Source organism: Haliotis rufescens, unplaced genomic scaffold (genome assembly GCF_023055435.1).
Source record: "Haliotis rufescens isolate VD_foot unplaced genomic scaffold, xgHalRufe1.0.p SCAF_7, whole genome shotgun sequence".
In the NCBI taxonomy this organism is placed as follows: domain Eukaryota; kingdom Metazoa; phylum Mollusca; class Gastropoda; order Lepetellida; family Haliotidae; genus Haliotis; species Haliotis rufescens.
This window is the reverse complement of record NW_025964361.1, coordinates 23,511,943-23,534,428: the sequence shown is the minus strand read 5'-3', so window position 1 is coordinate 23,534,428 and position 22,486 is coordinate 23,511,943. Positions and strand designations below refer to the sequence as shown.

Below are 22,486 nucleotides of genomic sequence, written 5' to 3'. Positions count from 1 at the left end.
TTTATTCACGTTTCGAAACGTTATACATACTTTATAAACAAATAGCTTCTCTGCATCTCTGTCTACACACAAACTCTGTGTGTCACTAACTCAAAACCAAGAAGTGCACCACTGCCAAATATCAACATACATGTATTTCGGGAACCTTCGGGGAGCGTGTTCCATATATTGCACCGAACGTCTGGGGTGTCTCAAACACACCACACGTGCGCGAGCCTAATCTCGTAGGAGCAATGTGGTCCTGACGTCGCATCAACAATGTTACTCCTGGCCGACTTATAATGTGATCAGAGTCTGTTATAAAAAAGCGTAACACTTGTAGGACCTTGACTTACTGGCCGAAATTATCCACCGGAGAACAAATCACGTAAGGGTGCCATCAACCTGGCCGCCTTCGAGTGCTAACCACGAAGCGACTCGAGCTGGTTGACATTTCAGTTTGTGTGGGGTTGTGCTCTGATAAGTACACGTTCATGTAATTCTAATGCCAACTTCATGGATCTGACACTTGCACCAATGACATCCTGGTCTGGATTACAACCCCATGGTGAGCAGATCATATGGAATAACTCTGGAATAACATATGGGATATACATCATTGCTCTAAGATACATTATGGTAACTGTACAACAATGTAATGTTTATAAGGTACACTACAAACAATGGTATCCATTACATATTTTTGACCGACAATATATTTTGTTTGTATTTGGATTCTGGGTTTGAGAGTCAATAAGACGCTTGACGACACCCGTCGAATTTAACAACCCCAGTCCTCCTCGAAATCCGCCAAGCCATCCATCATGAATACAGGGTTTTGCATTCTCGTAACTGTTGCCTGCTGCAGCCGCTGAGGTCCTCGTCATCATGTTTTGTTTGCCATGTGCACCGCCATGCATGTTCTTAGTCACAAATGTGCAATGGGTTTACACGCCGTGATATAACTGGAATAGTGTTGAAAGCGGCGTTAAACATAACTTACTCACTCACTCACTCTAGCTATAAATGAAGCAAGTCTATATTTTCCATTTCACTGGGCCTGCTTTTCAATTTTAATGGAGTTTCTTTCAAAATTCAGAGACTAAGGCTATGGAAAGACACTGGTTGTAATGTTTTGTTTATTTGTCTGTTTTTTAACGCCGCACTCTGCAATATTCCAGCTATATGACGGCGGTCTGTAAATAATCGAGTATGGACAATCCAGTGATTTACATCATGAGCATTGATCGACGCCATTGGGATACGATGACATGCATCAAACCAAGTCAGCGAGCCTGACATAATACTGGGGAAATGTGTTTTGATTTTAGCTTGACACTGATATTGTATGTTTGATTGACGTTTTAGAAGGTGGTAACTAACAGAAAAGTAACTAAAAGAAATGGGCTTCACACATAGTACCCATGTGGGGAATCGAACCCAGGTCTTCGGCGTAACGAACGACCGATTTAACCACTGGGCTACCCCACCAACCCTATAGGGTGCATTTGTAGTTATGAATACTGCTATGTCGATGGGATAAAATTTGATTTTAATAACCAAGTTTCCGATCTAAAATCTGTTGAATGTTACTTCGCATTTATTTGCACGGAAGCGGGATATATATATATTTGTCTCTCAAATCGGATTAATTACGTATGTCAGAACGGGATTCTTTCTTATACGTTTTTTAAGACAATCTCAGTTGTTGTTATTCTCCATCGTCTAAAAATAGATTACTTAATTTGCTTTCATTATTCACGAGCCTGAAGCAGATGTTAAATAAATGTCGGTTTTTGAAACCCGCCACTTGTTTACAGAGTATATGGGTATATAGGCTACATGCATGGCATATGCGCGGTGAGTTAGTCTGTCTTACAGACCCTGATACAAATATATATATATCAAAAATAGCCCATGCAAGTCTATAATGTTTGGCAAGTCTAGATCACTGCAGTATCTGAAAATGAAGAGAGTCACTGGGCTCCTTTTTATTATATTTTTATTAAGATAACTGAACAACTGTTTTTTTTATGTACGATATGTTCATTTCAGAGACTAAATGTTAGTCTAGCGGTGAGTATATATACATGCATCCTGTGCCACAACATAACTATTCAACAGCTGTACAACAAATGGTCCTCATACGTAACCCGCCCTAACACCACCACCAACATTTGCACATAAAAATTACATGATTTACAATATATTTTTTTATCTGTAAATAAGTCGGTGAACGCATGCACAACCATCACCATTCAGTGCATGTGTCCTCAAACATATACGGTAGCCTATATATAATTTCCTCCGGTATTCATCCGCGGAAGTACATGCGAAAGTAACAGTTGTGATTTTGTTTATAACAAAACAAAATCACCTTGGTTTGTGTTAATTCTGGACAAAAAGCACGCTTTCAGTGCCACAAAGTATTTCCTTAAAGAGCAAATGCACGCCACTGTCAGGCGGAGTGAACGTGGTCAGGTACTGTGATGTTGTGGTGCAGCACGTGAATAGCTGCGGGTCTCGATAAGTACGACATCTGCTACCAATGTTTCAATCGGTGAGTTAATATTTTGTGGTGCATTCCTTCTAAATTGGTAAACAAGACAACCCTGTCTAGAAACAGCTAGTTCTGCTTCAAATGACATGTTTCAAGTATGTCGCTAATATGAACGTAAACAGCGTAAGATTGACTGTTGGTAAGTTGAAACGATTTGATTGGGCGAAACGGTTGCGCACGTGTTGTGACCGTGAGTGCGATAACTCTAAATGACCTCGGTTCGAGCTGGAAACGCTGACCGAATTTACTATCTGGTTGAGTGTGACACTTCTGTGATAGTAATGGATCGCATAGGACCGGCGCACGGATTCTGTAAGTATGTGCAGTAGATATCAAGAGAATCTCATTATATATACGTTATATCGTGCATCATTATCGAGGCCGTAGATATCTGAAGCTGTCAGAGTCGGATTGCCGGTAGGACGTTGTTTTTTGGCCAAGGAAAGTCGTCAGCTGATCGGGGATTTTTTCCGATGTCAGCTTCGACCAAGGCGGGTTCGGATAGAAGGTCGCGGGAGATGGAGGGGTGATTACCAACTGAAGTATAGTTTGTCAGTGCCACAATTATTTGCTTTTTTAACGAGTTTTGTTTTTAAATAATGTCCCTGTTCCGGTTTATTCAGGTTAGAGTTCCTCATATTGCAATAAATTCCCTGCCCAATGTTCATATTCTCAGTACCGCATTTTCTGATTGAAAGAAACCGAGGTTTCAATCAAGACTTCAAGAATGTTTTCTTAAAATTAGGGCCAACTAAAACAAACCTATTTTTTGTTTCTATTTACATTTGACAACTGACAAGGTAGGAAGAGGGGATTTTATTTCTTTTATGTTTCAAATATTTCAAAGAAAATGTCATTCTAAATATGTTCAAAGTGACATTGTAGCCCACTGTGGCTCAAAACATGAAGAAACAGATGATCCTGATGCTAATGAGACCATGAATATGATGCTCAATGGAATGCTGTGCACAAGAAGTCTGAATCTGGTTCAAAAGAGAAACAATAAGAGGGTAAAAAGTGGGCAGCAAATTTAGCTGAGGGCTCATGAGAAACCTGAAAATTATTTAGCATGCTTAGTGTAGTTTGTTTGTTGTTTTGCGCCGCACTCCGCAATATTCCAGCAATATGACGGCAGTCTGGACCTGAATTGAACAGTGATTTATGCAGTTGGGATAATCTGACACAGGGCTCAAGATATGTTGGGGGATAATTTAAAAAACGTATCATATATGCATCACAACATACATGTATGGTCTAACATTCATTTATAGATGTATTTCCCCAAAATTATATTCTGATTTCAAGCAGCATATTTTCTTGAGTATAGTGCACACTTTTTTTCTAAAACAGCTGTGTAAAATGGGTGTGCAGTGTACATGCCATAATGAGTATTCATGTTTTTTCCTCAATGCAAAGACATTTCAGTGGACATGTAACCATGGTAACACGAGAAATAGCATGTCAACAAATACCGACTGAGGTACACAAATTAATCACGTAATTAATCTGTTTGGTTACAAAAGGTGTCCAATGCATATCTGGAGCTATGTTTGTAACCTATTTTAATCATTTTACTAAAGAATTCATTCAATATTGTTAACATTAATTTCGGCAAAATCGTGTGTGAAGTGATTGAAACAAACTTTTGTTGACAGAGAATGGATACAGTTATCATAAATGCCATACTTTGACTTGTTAAGAGTAATCGTTGTTGTAGTTTGACTGTTATAATTATGACAACATAGAGATTTTGCGAGCGCGAACCCCTTGACGGTGACTGGTTCCATATTGCTCCATACGTAAAATATATCCGTCAATAGTGATCAGCTGTACCAAAGTTAGTGCTATGCTTATGGTTTATTATAAAGTAAAGCTGCAACTAAAATAACACAATATTGGAATATATTATTCCTGATAAAATAATAGTTTCAGGTACAATTCTTCCCATCATTTGGGTGGTCGGGTAGCCCAGTGGTTAAAGCGTTAGCTCTTCATGTCGAGAACCTGGGTTCGATTCCTGACATGGGTACAATGTATGAAGCCCATTTCTGGTGTCCCCCGCTGTGATATTGCTGGAATATTGCTAAAAGCGGCGTAAAACCATACTCACTCACTCACTTCCCATCATCAAAATTCTTTAAAGTTATATTATTGGGTAATGTTTAACATAATCAGCGGTAGATTGTGAGAAAAGTGTACGGCTGATTGCTGTTTCTGGCTTAGTTTACAAGAAAATACACATGATAATTTTTAAAAATCTGCATATAAATTTGAAATTTGTATTGACCAAGTTTGTTATCACATTTCATGTTACTTATTTCTGGTAAAACTGACCATGCTGACAGTCAATTTCCCAAAAACTTTCACAAGTAATCACACTTATCATATGAAAAGCTTGACAATTCTCTATTAAAATGAAACAAATTATTATTGCAATAATAACAATCACAGTGGGATAGGAATACTGTGTTTACGCTGTGGCTAAAGATACTGACAGCAGATAAGGCATTGAACTAACTCTTTGTGAAAATACATATCCTAAATTAGGTATGGCTGTATTCTACGGTACATGTTTTGAGAACATGTAAGTGTTTGTCTGTAGTTACCCTGTCAGGTACAAGATGTTTTTACTATCTGACATCCACTGGTTGCTAGTATTGTTATGATTCATCCTGTTTTCATGTGCTGAAGTCCATTGCTGACATGTACCAGCCTATATGTTTGAATCACAATTTAATGTGCAAAATATGATCGAAAAGCTAGAATGGGGCAAATTCCCCAATTTTTCTGCAATTTTCTACAAGTCATTCCATGATCATGGAATCGCTGTATTCATCTGTGACTGTACTTGGTATGAATCATTTCAGCTTTAGAAACTGGAACTTATTCTGTAGTCCTTGCCAAGCTGCCCAATAGTTAAGGTATCATAAGGAAAAGTAGAAATATGTCTTTATTTAAGGGTTTTGCTATATGTTATTATTATAAGGACTAGTGGCATAAAACTGTTAGTTTCTATTGTTGATTATTGAGTTCATATGCTCAGGTGTCCAGGCATTTTTTATGTGCACTCATGGACTCTGAGTAGGATACTGAGGCCTGTTCTTCACCCTGGTTGGCATTCATCATGACACTGGTTGGTCTTATGTGGGACAAGCGAACAATGGTTCTTTATGTGTGAACTTGAAAGAAACAGCTACATTTGTTACCATGTCATGGTTTTGCACTATTCAGAGGCAGGACTGCTAGTTGTGAAACACTGGCCAGTTCCAACAGTCCTTGTGTTGCCTGTGTAAATCCTTTCTTATGGTCGGATGTTTCCTGTTTTCATTTGCATCAGTTTCAGCACAGCATGTACAGTTTCAGTCTGGGATTTGGTGGAACAGGAGGGGCTCTCAATACACTTCTGTGATAGGGATGGAGCACTTTTGGTGATCCCGGGTTAGAATGTGCTTGTCCTGATAGTGAAACACACCAGTTTAACATCACACATATTCAAGTTCATATTCCAATTATTTAGATGCTGCAGTTATATAGCGGAAGTATTGCTGAGAGCAGCATCATGCAACAAACAAACTTATATTTATGACAGGAGAACTTTCATCATGTTAATTTGCATTCATAGCATGCTACAGAAAATGTTGAATCATGCCATAGCAGCCATTTTGAAAAAAGATTCTTCTTCTGGGGCAATTTTTTCAAAATGGAATGAAATTTGGTGCCTGTGTAGTAAGTAGTGGGTCTCACCCTTTGCAGGTGAGCTACAGTGCCTTGTGTTTCTATTTTTTATGCAAAACGTGTTTCTCCTTCTTCCTATGTTGAATGTCTTAATGTTATAATTTCAGATGCAGATTTGCTATGACTTGTGATTGATGTGTTAAACCTGCAACAATGGCTGACAGCACCAGTGATGAGGGACTGCACAAATTGTGCATGTCCATCAAGAACAACGAGATAGAGGCTGTCCGGGACTGGCTGGACACCAAGCCAGATGTCAACAAAGTATGGGAGAAGGAGCAGATAACTCCACTCAGCCTTGCAAGCTCTCTTGGCTACGTGGAATTTGTCCATTTGCTGGTCTGTGCAGGGGCAGACATGAACCTGACTGGCCCCGATGGGAAGACAGCTCTGCATCACACATGCAGTGTTGAAGAAAGGAAGCCAGAACTGTTTGATATTCTGGAGGTGTTGTTGCAGTCTGCACAGAACATCAACATTGACAAGAAGGATAACATGGAGTGTACGTCTCTGTTCTATGCATGTCAGTCGGACGATGTGAAGATTGTTCAGAGGCTGATAGGGGAAGGATGTGATGTGAATGTTTCCACGATGGAGGGCGACACACCACTGAAAGTGTCCTGCCGTAATGCTGAGTTCCGCTTCTTCTGGAAAGGCAGATGTGAGTTGGGAGGTAAAGAAGACTTCAAGCCGAACAGTTTCCCTCCAGTGGAGATAACCAAACTGTTATTACAAGCTGGGGCCAATCCTTGTGAAGCTACCTTCTTGCCTACGGCTGTTCAGTTTTCTGCTGTTGACTTAGTTATTGAGTTGCTTGACTTGGGAATGGATGTCAATATGCAGGATGACAATCAAAGATCCCCTCTTGGTTGTGCCTGTTCTTCCTCCAATGTGGATCCAAAAGTTGTAAGACTTCTGCTAGATCGGGGAGCAGATGTCAATAAGGGTGGTGGATGGAAAAAGCAAAAACCTTTAATTTTTGCTTATGTGCACAATTCTGTTGAGAAAATTCGCCTTCTGCTTTCATACGGCGCAAAAGTCACAGACGAGGAAATGACGGAGCTTGTTTCAATGACATTGTCAAAATCTTTCCTTGAAAATCCAGATATTGTCGGTCCCAAGAGTAAAGAGCTGGTTGCTTGGCGTCTGTTGTTTGCGGCAGGTTTTAGACCACAGGTTGATGCGCTGCAGGTAAAGAGGCACAACCTGCGTGTCATGAGCAGCTATGACAGCATATCGGAATGGATTGATGACTGTTTCTTCTACCCAGTGAGATCCTTGAAGGAGTGTTGTCGTGTCAGCATTCGACAAAATGTGCATCCAATAATCGATGAAAAAATTGAACTTCTTCCTCTGCCGCCACAATTAAAATTGTTTTTACAATTTTCTGAGTTCAATACTTAAGGTGAACATGCTTAATCAACTGTTAAGTAGTTTATGTGTATACTTTTGTTTGTGTTTGGTGTCAAAACCTCAAGAATGTACTTTTGTGTTTGACAAGAACTTATTGAGGAAAATTGAAAGTGTGAACTGTCATTGTCAGGACAATCAAAACATAATTTAGATTGCTCCACAAATCGAGGATCAGTTCACCTGCTTTATCAGTACTTGTTTATTGTGATAACCATAAATTTGTGTTGGATCATGGCTGAGAGACCTCATTACAAGGTTTGAGTTCAGCACTACTAAGAAGTTATTTCAAAAGGATCTTGACTGTGAAGTTTCTGATGATGGAAGGAATAGTGCTGTTTGTGTTGGAGCATATTTTAGATAATTATGGAAATGCTTGCATGACTAATAGTGCTATCAGTATTCAACAACTAATCTTGTCCACTTGAAACTTGCCAGTAAATCTAAGTCGGGACATTGATTTCAAAATGAGGTGGTTCTGCTGGTTAGAAGGGAGAATATTAAATGTCAGTCTCCTTATTTTGTTTTCCTTTGGAGTTTTAAGAGGTAAACCGTTTGTGAGCTGGTAATAATTTGGAATTATTTGGCATATGTTTGTGGGACCAGGATGTTTTATGTGGAACTGGTTCTGTTGGCTACCTGGCCAAAATTACATTTGTTGATCCCTGCCTGAAGTTACTTTTGTGCTTCATGTTTTAATCCACTCGACCCTTAGAAGATTAAGATGGCCAGTGTTAATCGACTACAGAGCAAATGTTTATTGTATTCTGTCAAGTGATAGCATAATAATTAACATTGCCAACTTTATGGATTAGCTCTCATACTCTCTAGTGTTCTTACTATTAAATCAGTTAATTTGTACAAGTTCATTTTTGAGTCATTAATCAAATCAAACAGTCTTGAAATCATGTTACCAACACCGGTGTAAGTGCAAAAGTAACTTGTGTAATGTATGAAAGAAAAAGCTTCTAGTCACTGAGTAACTATGCATTGAATTTAGTTGATCTGTATGTTTTGCTTGTTGATACTACCATACACATCATTTTGACTGCGTGATCTGTAGTGGTTGAAATGTAATATTCCATTTGATAAGCCTTATCACATTCTTTCCTGCCTTTGAACAAACAATTTTAAGTTGACAGTCTTTCCTCATTGGCATCTATAACTTATGGCTATGCAAATGAAGTGGTAATAATGTTTTTTGATTGTGAAGTAGCCGGAACTTTCTTGAATTTCTGTTGTATGACCAAACCCACAAAGTGCTGATTCATCAGTAAATAAACTGACATTCTACATTTGCCTTATTTTGCCCCCTGCTCCAATAAGGACATCCTGACAATTTGTTAGAAAAGTCTATAAGTAATAAGGTGTCATCCATAAGAGTGTCAAGGGTTCAAGGTCTTCCACTTCTAAATGCCAATCAAGGACTTCTTTTAGAAACTGTTCTGAAAAAATCAGACCCCCTGTTGAATGGAATTCCGTTATGATGGATGGGATACATTTTGGCTGATTAGGAATGATCCTTTGTCAGTACCTTATCTCTGCAGTGTTTACCAAACTGGTGAATGTCATTTTGTCACAGGTTCTCCTCCCATAAAATGTGCTGCCTCTACTGTCCAAAGCAACGTTAACCCCAACTCACTCCCCTGCTGAAAAGTGACCATTGATTTCGAACACTGCCAAAGATGTTTATGTATGCATTTGTTTTCTGTATTTTAATGTTGACCTATAGTTTTTACAAAGAATGTTAATGACTGGTACTTTACATAAGGGCTGTAATGGTACTTCTTACATGATGGCTGTGACGGTACATCTTGCATAAGGACTGTCACTGAAGTTGTAATGATGCACTTTGTCAGTAGGGCTGTAACGGTGCACTTTGTCAGTAGGGCTGTGACAGTGCACTTTGTCAGTAGGGCTGTAACAGTGCACTTTGTCAGTAGGGCTGTGACGGTGCACTTTGTCAGTAGGGCTGTAACTGTGCACTTTGACAGTAGGGCTGTAACAGTGCACTTTGTCAGTAGGGCTGTAACGGTGCACTTTGTCAGTAGGGCTGTGACAGTGCACTTTGTCAGTAGGGCTGTAACTGTGCACTTTGACAGTAGGGCTGTAACAGTGCACTTTGTCAGTAGGGCTGTAACGGTGCACTTTGTCAGTAGGGCTGTGACAGTGCACTTTGTCAGTAGGGCTGTAACGGTGCACTTTGTCAGTATGGCTGTAACAGTGCACTTTGTCAGTAGGGCTGTAACAGTGCACTTTGTAAGTAGGGCTGTAACGGTGCACTTTGTCAGTAGGGCTGTAACAGTGCACTTTGTCAGTAGGGCTGTAACGGTGCACTTTGTCATTAGGGCTTTCACATTACACTTTGTAAGTAGGGCTGTGACGGTGCACTTTGTCAGTAGGGCTGTAACAGTGCACTTTGTAAGTAGGGCTGTGACGGTGCACTTTGTAAGTAGGGCTGTAACGGTGCACTTTGTAAGTAGGGCTGTGACGGTGCACTTTGTCAGTAGGGCTGTAACAGTTCACTTTGTCAGTAGGGCTGTAACGGTGCACTTTGTAAGTAGGGCTGTGACGGTGCACTTTGTCAGTAGGGCGGTAACGTTGCACTTTGTCAGTAGGGCTGTTATGGTGCACTTTGTCAGTAGGGCTGTAACAATGCACTTTGTCAGTAGGGCTGTAACAGTGCACTTTGTAAGTAGGGCTGTAACAGTGCACTTTGTCAGTAGGGCTGTGACAGTGCACTTTGTAAGTAGGGGTGTGACAGTGCACTTTGTCAGTAGGGCTGTGACAGTGCACTTTGTCAGTAGGGCTGTAACAGTGCACTTTGTAAGTAGGGCTGTGACGGTGCACTTTGTCAGTAGGGCTGTAACATTACACTTTGTAAGTAGGGCTGTGACGGTGCACTTTGTCAGTAGGGCTGTGACGGTGCACTTTGCCAGTAGGGCTGTAACGGTGCACTTAGTAAGTAGGGATATGAAATGATACATGTAAACTTGATCTGTATTCGAGCTGTTTTCATCAAAGTAGAGAAGCTTTAGTGAATGTGTCTGCCTCACATACCGTGGATTTTGAAGCCTCAATATTTATTGGTTGATGAGAAAGTTCACCTGATGTGATCTGTGGAAGTGTCCTCAGATCTTCATGGAGAGGAAGATCTATCGTATCGGAACAAAAAGTCTGATTTAAATGAAAATGGTAAAAAAACATCCCATTCATAGTAAGACCGGATCAATTGAACCAACATTGGCTTGAGAATGCTTCATAAAATTGTGTTTCTTTGTTTGTTTCCTCCTGACTGCCTAATGTGTACACATATATTTGTGTATCCTCACGTCCTCACAATACCTGTATCGGGACACTTGCATCGCAGTACACTGGTACCTCAGTCAACCATTGCAGCCCTTGTCAATTGTTAGTTGGTATACATTTTTTTAACTATTTCCAAGCATGTCACAAAGATTTGATTTTATGTATAATGTGATAATCTTTCCAGTTTTCCCTTTGATAGAGTTTTGCTGTAAATACAGCTAGAATGTGCCAGAGTTCTATGTAGACAATCATGTCCTGCTTTAAGGACAGCACACCAAACAATCTTTACTCAGGTTCATGGTCCTAAATGTCCAATATTTTTTGTTTTTTTACCACAGTGAAGTTCAATTAATCTTAATGTCAAACTATTGTCAATTGTAAAGTGATTAATTTTCAATTCTTTTGAGAAATAAGTTCATTAAGAAATTTAATCAGAAACAAATTTTTGATGCAGATTTTGTTCTTGTGGATTTAGAGAAATCTATTTTTGCTGTTGAGTCGGTTCAATACTGTTTGTCATTGTCCAACTGGAAACAAATTTGATCCTGATGCAAATGGAAAAGAATCAATGTCCTTGTTCACATAATTATGATTAAACATTATTGAACATTGCATTAACTCTGTGATATACTATTTATTCCATTCTCTTGGGTAAAAGTACAAAAGTATATATTGATGATTAAGCTTTGACACAGAAATGACAACTGAGGTGTAACAACTTCAACAGTGGGTGAAACAACACATGACATGTCACACCATATAATTCAAGGTGTCCTTTCTGTCAGTTCAATGTTTGACGATGTCTGACGTTCAGTAGAACTATATAGTTGTGATTCTGATAGTCATGTAGTTTGTCGCCTTGATTGTCAGTCTATCTGCAACCTTGATGGGCAGCTGCATCACCTCAAATGACTCAAATACAGATGTAGAGGGCATTTGTACATACGTATCTTTTGTTACTCCATTATTGTGCTAAATGTTGTTTGTGTCCATTGATAATGTACAGTCAGATATTCCTGTTGAATGTACAGTTGAATATTCCCGGTGTATGAATTGTTGGTGAATGAAGCCTTGTATCTTTTATGTATGTACTTCATTAATATGGCTTTGATAACTGATTCTGCAACAAGACCAGGTTAGCCATGACACTGGTGGAAGATGTGTGTAAACAATTTTAGGGAGAGGCTTTCCATTTTTGTGTATCATGGTACAACTGTTTGATGTTGATGACATATGAACTAGCATAATTAGACGTGTCTTTTTTAACTGACTTTTTTCGGGTTGTGTGATTGGTCAATAATAACATACATTACCATGGTTCATGAAGTTGAATCTTATCATGCTCAAACTGGGTCTAAATGGTCCCCAGCAACCTATGCTGGTGGTAAGAGGTGCATCAGTGGATTTGTTGTCAATCTTGGAGTGTGGCATTAAACAACACACCTTTGCACATAACATGTTCAATTCCAGTGTATTATTTTATAATCGCTCTGATCATAATAATTGGTTTGTCAGCAACATTGTCATGGTCTAGTTTCATTGAAGGTGGCAAAACATCTACAATATATTGTAAATTTGGCACTGTGCTTGTGATGTTAGGTTTCATTGAGCGGTAGGAATCTGCAATATCCTTAGATATAAGTGAAAACAACTTTGAAAGGAGCTTTAAACGTTAACTCGCTCACTTACAATGGGAGGCCAGGATGTAGGACATGAGGCCTTACATGAGGCGGACATGAGTCGTTGTGGGTCATCGAGTCAGGAGACAGTCGGAATGATGAGACAGAAACATCAGTGTTGGGGAGATAAGTATTTATCTCACTCATGTATGATACATTTTTTATCTCATCCTTGACATTAGATAACATTGAACATGTGTCATGGTAAATTAAAAGTGTCACATATCTAGATATTGTACTTGTGGTTAGATCTCAAGACGATATAACAGGGGTCATGGTGAAAACAAGGGCATTTGAATACTGGAGTAAATTTATAACAGGTCTTGTTGTGAAGGCTTACTGGAAAGTGAGTGGGATGGAGACTCATCTACCTGTGTGTTATGCTTCTGTCTATGGTAGACAGACTTCCTGATGTTTTGTGCCAAAGAAAGCTTTTACCAAAGATACCTCAAGCTACATCCGATTCGTTGTGTGTGTGCTTGTTGTTTAACACCGCACTTGGCAATATTCCAGCGATATGAGGGCGGTCTCTAAATAATTGAAGTGTCAATATCTGGAAGTTATGTGATTGGACTGTTGTTTGTAAAACAGGTGATCCTTAAGGCCACCCATAAACCCTGAAACATGTTATGCAGTTTCATTAGTGCTTTTAGGGCACTAGGAATATTACTTAAACTGTCTTGTAGTGTTTCTATTTTCAAATGTCTGCCAATACACCATCCAAAACAATTGCCTTTCCTTTGCATGTGTTTGTGATGTGTGCCATGATATTGTCGAAATCTTTTAGAAGGGATTTCTTAAGATTTTGAAATTGTGGTGTTTTTTTTGTCTGTTATTCATGTATTAATTACATATGGTTGAGCCACCCACCACCGAACATATTCAGTGTGAAATGGTCTCTATGGCTGTCACAAGGGTTTCAAAACATACCCCTATGCAAGTTGCCCTAAGTAAGTTCGGATTTCAGATACATATTGTAAAATATGCTTTTTTAAATGTGTTTGTACAACTATATTAGAGTGCTGATTCCTAAAAAATATTTAAATATACATGTATAGTTGCCAAAATATCATTAAATGTGGAACTGATGCCTACTATCAGTATTTTGATTTGTCATGGACATGTTTCAACAATATATTTTAGCCAACTAGATTGCCTTCTGTGAGATCATAGATCCAATCCCAGGCTCTTCTGGAACATTACTTCTGCTGGTATCAAATATGCAGTAGCTCATGTAGGAAGTGGCAGAAAATTCAAATTACACATAAGGAATATTGAGAAAACAACTACTGGCAAAATGTTTGTTTTAAGCCTCAGACTTGTTATACAAGTGTTATACACTTTCTGTACAAGTGATCAGAATTTTGATTGATCGGTCCTATTTTATTTTGAATGTTCGGAGGTCTTTCTGGTCCAGTTCGAAAGAGATACTACTGGAACATACATTATATATAACCTGGGCCTTGTTACACAAACACTAGGGCTGTCAGGTTCTGTGTTAAGGTATGGGAGTTACAATCACCTTAGTGCTAAGATTGCTTTGTGAATTTCCTGAGCCAAGTAAACACAAAATAGTCTTGGCACTTGGACTGTCATGATTTTATGTTAAAGTATGGGAGTTGCGATCACCTTAGCGCTAAGATTGCTTTGTGAAAGGGACCCTGGGCCTAGTAAACACAATGACTTCTTAGCACTAAGACTGTCATGAGTTTGTTTGTGCTAAAGGTTTTAGTTATGACAATAGGACAAGTCATAGACTAAGATCACTTTCTATCCAAGATGGTTGAGTTAAAGAGTTCATGTAAAAGCTTTTGGATACACAAATATTATTTGGTCACCTGTTGATTCTTGTAATGCTTGCATCTGCTGTGATCAGTGTATTAATCCAATATGGCATGCCTAAGATTTTGTAAGATATTAAACATATTGGAAAAAAATAAAACTTGCATATTGAACAATGTTTTCTTCTGTCAGTTGTTTCAATGTATTGTCCTAAAACCTGTGATTCTGGAACAGAATCGATGCCCTAAGAGGCATTAAAACGGATTCAGGTGACTACTTCGCAGGGGGCATTACTTACCATGCCTTTTATTTGTTGATTCCCACAGACCGTCTCCTTGGTATAGTGGGTAGAGCGCCTGCCTGTAGAGCGGAAAGTCAGTCGCTTGGTCCCCAGGCCATGTCATTCCAAAACTGTTGCTACAGGAAATGATTTTTGTGTTATGATTACATACTGCAGTTGCGCTTCCAACCGTTTTTACGTCCTCTATTCGTGCTTCTGATTGAAATGAAAGTAGAAATTGTAGTTATGTTGAATCAAGGAGAAAATGAATATTTAGATATGTGATTTAAATAAGGCACGCTGTTTCCAACGTGATACATATATTGTGATGTGGATGCACTTTTCTGTTCTTAATTTCACAAATGTCTTCATAAATAATCTTGCCCTATTCAAAAAGGGAAAACATATCGTTAAGTGTCTGCTATCAATTGCAATCACAACTTTAAAATTGTGGATGTTGTAGAAGAGTATGCCAAACAATGGTCCAATAGAGAAGGTGACCATGTTGAATGTCTTTCAGAGTGGGATTAAAGCCAGTGCATGATGTCATTGGTAGAATGCACAAACTGCCAAAGTGGAAACAAAATTGTAATGAACCCTTTTTTGTCCAAGTCCGCTGTCATCCAAAGTACGGCTGCCCTACATGAAGAGTTTGTTATTGTTCCCACTGACCAGGCCTCAAATACCATAACCATTATATGTGAGCATCACTGTATTAATTATTTGATCCATATATCAAATAATGCCACATAATGCCACATATAAGGCCAGTATGCTAACTCAGGAAGAAATAAACTTGACTCTACCTGAAGACACCTCCATTCCTCTTTTGTGTTGGATTCCAAAGCTCCATAAATATCAGTACAAAGAGTGCTAAATTGCTGGGTCCAATACATATATAACGAAGTGGAATTAATACCATGTATTTTGTTCAATTACTACCATGTCAAAACATTTGAATTTTCAATTTTGTACAACACTAACTCACTTGAAAAACATAAGGACGAACATTTCTCGACCCATGTGTCATATGACACAGAAACGAGATGACCACAGAGTGAGTTCGTCATGTTGTTTTGTGGATCATCAGTTTGTCTGCGCTATTAAAAATATGCTGCTGAACAAATGAACAGATCAGTCTAATTTACACAGAACATGTTCTACATGTCACTGGCAACATCACAGTAAATGTACTTCACTGACTGCTCTGTCAGCTCAGTATTGCAAAGCATACAGCCTGCCAGCAACCTCTACTCCTGCAAAACTCTTCGACATAATGCTTTCAGATATTTGGAGTTGTTGGACAATGCTGCTGCCATGGCACACATCTGAAAGAAGTGTGTTCAAGTCGGTTGAATACCAATTTGACCAACCACATGCCCATTTTCGAGTGACCACCGATCCATATTGTCAGCTTTCAAAACATGCATAGGTTCCTGGGAACCTAATCTAACTCGAAATCCCCACAAGAAGGGAAACACACCCGCATTTCAACCTAAATCCAATATGTTGTCCAGGAAACGCAAACTAAAGGATTCATGGAAAATATCAGAAAGTATAAAGGCAACAACTGCGTGCATTACGTTTAAAAACATATATTTAGAAATGCTTCTGATATTGTTTGCTTTGCACTCTCCCTATGCCATTAGTAACAATGCTGGGGGAACTAAAGTGACTTTGTAAGATGTAATGCTAATATTTTATTTTATTTGATAAAATATACACATAAAATTGTAACAAAGTTGTATGTCTAAAAATAAAGGTGAGCCTCCGTACCTCTGGTTTCAATGATATTTCTTTGGAATTCTGTAATTCGTCGGCTGGAGTGTTGGCACCACCATCCCAACTGCCCGCATCTCATCCCATAAGAGTATTGCAAATCTAAAACGTTAGACTGACATTTAGTCTATGAAATAAATTTTATATTACACAGTATCCTTCTTGACTCTAAAAATACAAAATAAATTTCCCTATGCTGATTTCCTAAGTGGAATAGAGATAGCTAGAGCTGGCTAGACTTGCTTTTGTGTGCGTTTCTAGATTATTATTTTTTTCTTCATAAAATAAATATATTCCACAGTAATGGTGCAGGACTACTAAAACATCAACGCCAGAGAATAATCAGTCTCGATTACCCGCCGAAACAGATACCATAGAGCGTAAAAGGCAAAATAGTGGTAGATGATATGAATGGACTCCAGGTGTCACGGAAAAGGTTAAGCGTGTCCTGCATGCCCTACAAATGTAACGTGAACATTAAAAACGGCGCATGCGCTGGAGCAGGCAATTCCCACAGAAACAACCACTGGTTGGCCTGGTCCCGGCCTGGTCATATACAGGCCCCTGTAATACAGCTGGATTTGTTTGTTTATTGTTTATCATCTCAACCAACCCAGATACATGAAACATTCACACAACAAACACTTATTCCAGGGTTGTTACAATGTCATTCACACAACAAACACTTATTCCAGGGTTGTTGCAATGTCATTCACACAACAAACACTTATTCCAGGGTTGTTGCAATGTCATTCACACAACAAAAACTTATTCCAGGGTTGTTGCAATGTCAATCTGAAGCTCACGTCAGAACATACCTCTACATGGTTATTGTTGGTTTGTTTGTTGTTTAACGCCACACTCAGCAATATTCGAACTATAGGACGGCGGAATGTAAATCATCGAGGCTGGACCGGACAACCCAGTGATTGACATCATGAGCATCGTAATTGGGCTACGTTGACATGCACCAACCAAGTCAGCGATTCGGGGTAGAATAGGTCTTCAGCAACCCATGCTTGCCGTAAAAGGCGACTATGCTTGTCGTAAGAGGCGACTAACGGGATGGGTGGTCAGGCTCGCTGACTTGGTTGAAGCATGTCATCGATCCCAATTGCGTGGATCGATGCTCATGATATCAGTCACTGGATTGTCTGGTTCAGACTCGATTATTAACAGACCTGACCACCTGATCCCGTTAGTCGCCTCTTACAACAAGCATAGTTGCTTTTTACTGCAAGCATGGCTTCCTGAAACCTACTATAACCGGATCTATCTTCACGGGTTACCTGCAGAAAGTGACGGGCGAGGGTGATGTATGTAGTCTTGTGTTATCAAATTGAAACATATCCATGGGTTCAGTTGTAGGAAAGTAAGCACACCATGATGCCATACCTCGTGGATGTAACGCTGTGTTGTGAGAATGGCATTATTCCCGACGATGATACATATCTGATCTGAACAGACGGAATCTGCAGGTATCAGAAAACATGACCCAAACAGTTCCTGTTCAGCCATCATAGTACAGAGATGTTGAAGTGTCATCGTAATTCCTGGGAAAGGTCTATAGGCCCCCAACCCTGTGTGGCGCAGTCGTCTGGATTCAGTTAAGCCCCTGCAACATGTCCTACTTCAGTTGATGCTGATGGCGCCACAGTCAAGAAGCGGTTCCTGAAATGAAATATTCGCAATTTATTATCTCCTTTGGGTGTGGTGTCACGTGGTCTGCCTGTCTCGGGTCTGTCATCATGTCTGGCTTCCAGTGCAGCCCTTTCTCTGTTTTGCCGATAAACTTATTCATTTTACATTTAGCAATTTTACAGGGAAATCAGTGAACTAAATCAAGAGTTTAGTTGCATCTGTCTCTGTTGCATTTATACGATAAATGATTTTTATCAAGTTGCTTTTTCGGTCGTCAGTGTATATGCCTGCAGTACAAATTAGAAGCGTATACAAATTGAAACTGAGTGGGCGACTTCCTTCAATGTGGAAGGTAAGCCCAAAGTGAGTGAACGAGTCATTTGGGTTTCATACCGCTTTGAACAATATTCCAGTTATATCAGGGCGTGTCACCTAATGTTGGAAAAAAAACCAAAGTTATGCAGGTCTCAGACGTTTACCACTTTGGTCAAACCCATGAGCACAGGTATGGTGTAGACATATCTAGAAACTTAATCCGGGCGAACCAGGATACGAACCCACGATCGTGGGTTTCTTGCGTGACCAAGGTAGTTTTTTAATTTAATCATCTTCCTTTCGGTTTTAAAAATGCAACAGCACCTTTTAGGCTATGAATTGGAAGTACATCCTAATGTATGTGGATGATACCATTATCTACAGCAGAACATTTGCATAATCTCAAATGTGTTTTTGGCAAACTTAAAGAAGCTGGTCTTACCTCAAAACCAAGCAAATGTAGATTTGCAGCTTGAAATGTAACATATTTAGGCCATGTCTTTGGCAAAGGTAGAAGTTGTTAAAAGCACCCCTTTTCCCAAAAATGTCCATGATATCAGACATTTCTTGGGTCTTGCAAATTGCTACCGCATTGTATAACTTGCTTCAAAAGGATGCCATCTTTAGTTGGTCAGACGAGTGTCAGCAGGCACTCAACAAATTGAAAGGATGCCTAAATTCAGCCCATGTCTTAACATATTCTGATCCCAAGAAACCATTCATTCTAACAACAGATGCTTCCACCTCAGCCTTAGGGTATATCTGAGGTCAACCAGATGCTTCTGGCCAAGAACATGTCATCTGTTATGGTGGCCGTGCCCTTCATGCTGCTGAGAAGACATCACTCAGTTAGAATGTTTGGCTGGATTAGAAGGCTTTAGAACTTTCAGAGTGTATCTCACATCTCAAAAGTTTGAAGTCTTTACAGAGCATCATGCTCTGAAATGGCTTAAGGCATCAAACGGGAAACAGGTCATCTTCCCAGATGGTTTCGCATGCTGCAGGAATATGTTTATTATATCTAACATAGAGCAGGTAAAGCTCCAAACAGCAATATTAATATTATCTATTTAAATCTACAACAAGTCATTCATGTTATATGGCACTGTCATCTAAACAGTGGTGCATTATTTACTAAACACATATGAAATATAGAACCTTGAATCACTATTATTCAAATATCTTGGTTATTTAGAAGTTATACTGCTCTGTTGTCAATGTACACAACATGAAATTTTGAAATAGTATGCCAATCATGTATGATTAATTATTTTATATTTAATTGTATCTACCTTTTACAGATAATATTGTGTGAATTATCTCTCTATATATAATGTCACACTCTGCCACGAATAAAGACTTCTCTCTGTTTTAAGGTGACAGGTGAGTAATCAGCTCTGCCAAGTTAATTCCCCACTGTCTTGGTCATTGTGAGTAGCAAACGCGACCACGACCACACACGACAAGACGGCCCAAAGTCAAGCTGCGTCAGTGTTAATATAAGGCCGCCTGTCAATTGTATCCCAGGTCAGCTTACTGTGGGAGGAAAGCCCTCATGTATGTCTCAGACGTTTACTGCTGGCGAAACCCTAGAGGACTGGCATGTGCTGTCAAGCTGGAAACCTGATCAGAGCCAATCTGGGATTTGAACACACGATCACAGGTTTCCCCCACGCATAAGGCACGCAACTCTGCACAGCGAATTATTGCTCATTATCAGCGTCGATGGGGGTAGCCTACAGTTGTTGACTTTCCTTTTTGTGGTGTGTCCACCGTGATATTTCTGGGACAGCGCTGAAAGCGCCGTAAAACCTTACAAAGGTGATATTCTCATATGTCAAGTGTATATATGGGGGTCTACTTGGCTCATTTGGTCACCCCAAGAAACACCCCACCCCCTACTGTATCCGCCAGCCAATGTCTGGTATCACCATGTAATAAATCATTGCAAAGTAGGATTCGCTCGCCAACAGAATCTCTCAGGCTATCAATATTTTCACAATTACTACTTTTTTAAATGGACGTATTCAATTATGTCTCAAGGCTCTTGACCTGCTTCCTAATCGTGGATAGTTAAGCAGACAAGCTTAGACATCCTTCCGTGCTTGTGAGTATGATTAAAACAATGACAACATCTCGTGTTTGGCAATGCATGTGATCTATCAGTTTATCAGCAGCCCGGCTGTGGGTTTCTCTTCTGTGAAGCAGGAAGATAGAGAAATGTGTATGATTTAGGTCAAGAGAAATACCGCTTTTTCTTCACATGACACCCAAATACGATATACTTGACCATACAAGTCCACGTGGTTGTATAACTGTATTCTACTTTCACCCATCGCCAATAGGTACAAGATTGCTGATTAATGATTACTCACTCACTCTACTTTCACCCGCGGAACAAAACCAACGCTTAAGTACACCCATTCAAACATTTGTTTCACTCGAGAGTTTTCAAACGTTCGTGCGTTTTCAAGAAATCTGTCAATATAAATGGGTGATAGGACACTAGCTTTATTCTTCAAATGTCACATAAAAAGTAGACTTCGACATTTTCGGGAAATGGCGTTCTTGCTATGAATGAAGCGGACGTAAAATATAACGAATTTAGTTGACATATCATATTTATCAAACGTTAGCGATTTGACAACCGGTCATAGTCCTCCTTTACCTGCTATACTTGAAAATATGTTCGCAATGGATACACCGTGTCAGTTGTTCGCTGTTTGACTGAGGGATTCTCTGGTTGCAGCCGTGATTTCCACCCGAAAAACATATTGCTCTCAATTCTTCCTATGCATGGTACTTGGGATGGGATAAACCAATTTAATTTCTTGTTTTAAGGCGTTTTAGGGTCAGAATGTTAACTCTCACGAGACAAAATAAAATTCATGTTGGCGAAAAAAATAAAAATAAAACATATTAAAACCATTTCATTCTAGCACTGCAGTTTGAAGTTAGAGTATAAACTGAGGTGCAAAAGAAACTATACCTCTCAATTGATTTTATCCTATGTTTGAATTTCAATTGAAAAAATCTTAAGTTAGCGATATTATATCCAAAACACTAACTGTACAGGCGCTTAGTCAAAACTCAAAGAATACTTCTACAAGGCTATATTTCTAAAACATAATTATTTTGATTTAAAACTTTTATAAAATTAAGAAATAAAAACATCTCGCATTATACACTACTGCTGGTGTGCATATCATTGTTTAAAATAAATAAGTTTGCTTTTTCGGCTTGTTCTTTAGCAATATACCAGCAATGCCACGGCTTGGAACACCAGAAATAGGCGCCGCACATTAAACCAATGTTGAGAATCGAACCCGGCCTTCGAGCGAACGCTATACCACTAGGCTACCCCTACCCATCCATCCCCGCCCAACATCTTCCTCTGTGTGGATCTGGTGGTTGCGTTTGGCAGTGGCATGGATGCGTCGGCATCACATCAAAACCATCTGATTGGCATACTGCATTACATGTTCAATATCTAGGAACATGATTTACTCTCGAAGTTCTGCTGTACTGTTATAAACATACGGGGTGGTGGGGCAGCCTGGTGGTTGAAGCGTGATGTTGCTGAAATATTGCTAAGGGCCGTGTATCCCAAACTGTAAACGTCCCCCTCACGGGCTTACCTTCAATCACTAAGCATGTGTGTATACAGGTCAGAAAGGTCCTCTGCATATCATCATTGGCGTTAGAGTCGACTAAATATGGGGATTGGGTGGTTTGGTACTTGACTGATTGTGTGTCAATGTATACCACGAAGACATGGGTCGTGATGTGTTCATTCTTTCTGTCACCAGTTTCCCAGGTCCAAACTCGAATATTTACATGTTGCAGTGACAAGCTGGAAGACTCCTGACCTATCAACACGATGCTCATTGGTGGAAATTCAAAAGAAACTGCAAACTGCTTCACTTGATCGCCATCTCTGTACAACCCTACGGAATAGATACCTTGATATCAGCTGATACAATCAGAGATGCAAAGGCAATACGGGAGACAGACGGC

At 39.5% G+C, this 22,486-nt stretch overlaps 1 protein-coding gene across 3 annotated transcripts; it reads left to right on the top strand.

The window, feature by feature from the left end:
- The first annotated feature begins 400 nt into the window (after positions 1 to 400).
- On the top strand, positions 401 to 14,630 carry LOC124137457 (ankyrin repeat and KH domain-containing protein 1-like). 3 transcript variants are annotated; one of them, XM_046503753.2, is made up of 2 exons: positions 401 to 547; positions 6,382 to 14,630. In XM_046503753.2, the coding sequence occupies exon 2, from the start codon at positions 6,428 to 6,430 to the stop codon at positions 7,676 to 7,678; it is 1,251 nt and encodes a 416-aa protein (XP_046359709.1). In that variant the 5' UTR covers positions 401 to 547; positions 6,382 to 6,427; the 3' UTR covers positions 7,679 to 14,630. The 3 variants fall into 3 exon arrangements, with proteins under 3 accessions (XP_046359709.1, XP_046359706.1, XP_046359708.1); XM_046503750.2 differs by lacking the exon at positions 401 to 547 and adding an exon at positions 2,715 to 2,851; XM_046503752.2 differs by lacking the exon at positions 401 to 547 and adding an exon at positions 2,731 to 2,855.
- The last annotated feature ends 7,856 nt before the right edge of the window (positions 14,631 to 22,486 follow it).

Excerpts from the sequence above, each read along its gene's own strand:
- LOC124137457 (XM_046503753.2), top strand. The coding sequence starts at position 6,428 with ATGGCTGACAGCACCAGTGATGAGGGACTGCACAAATTGTGCATGTCC.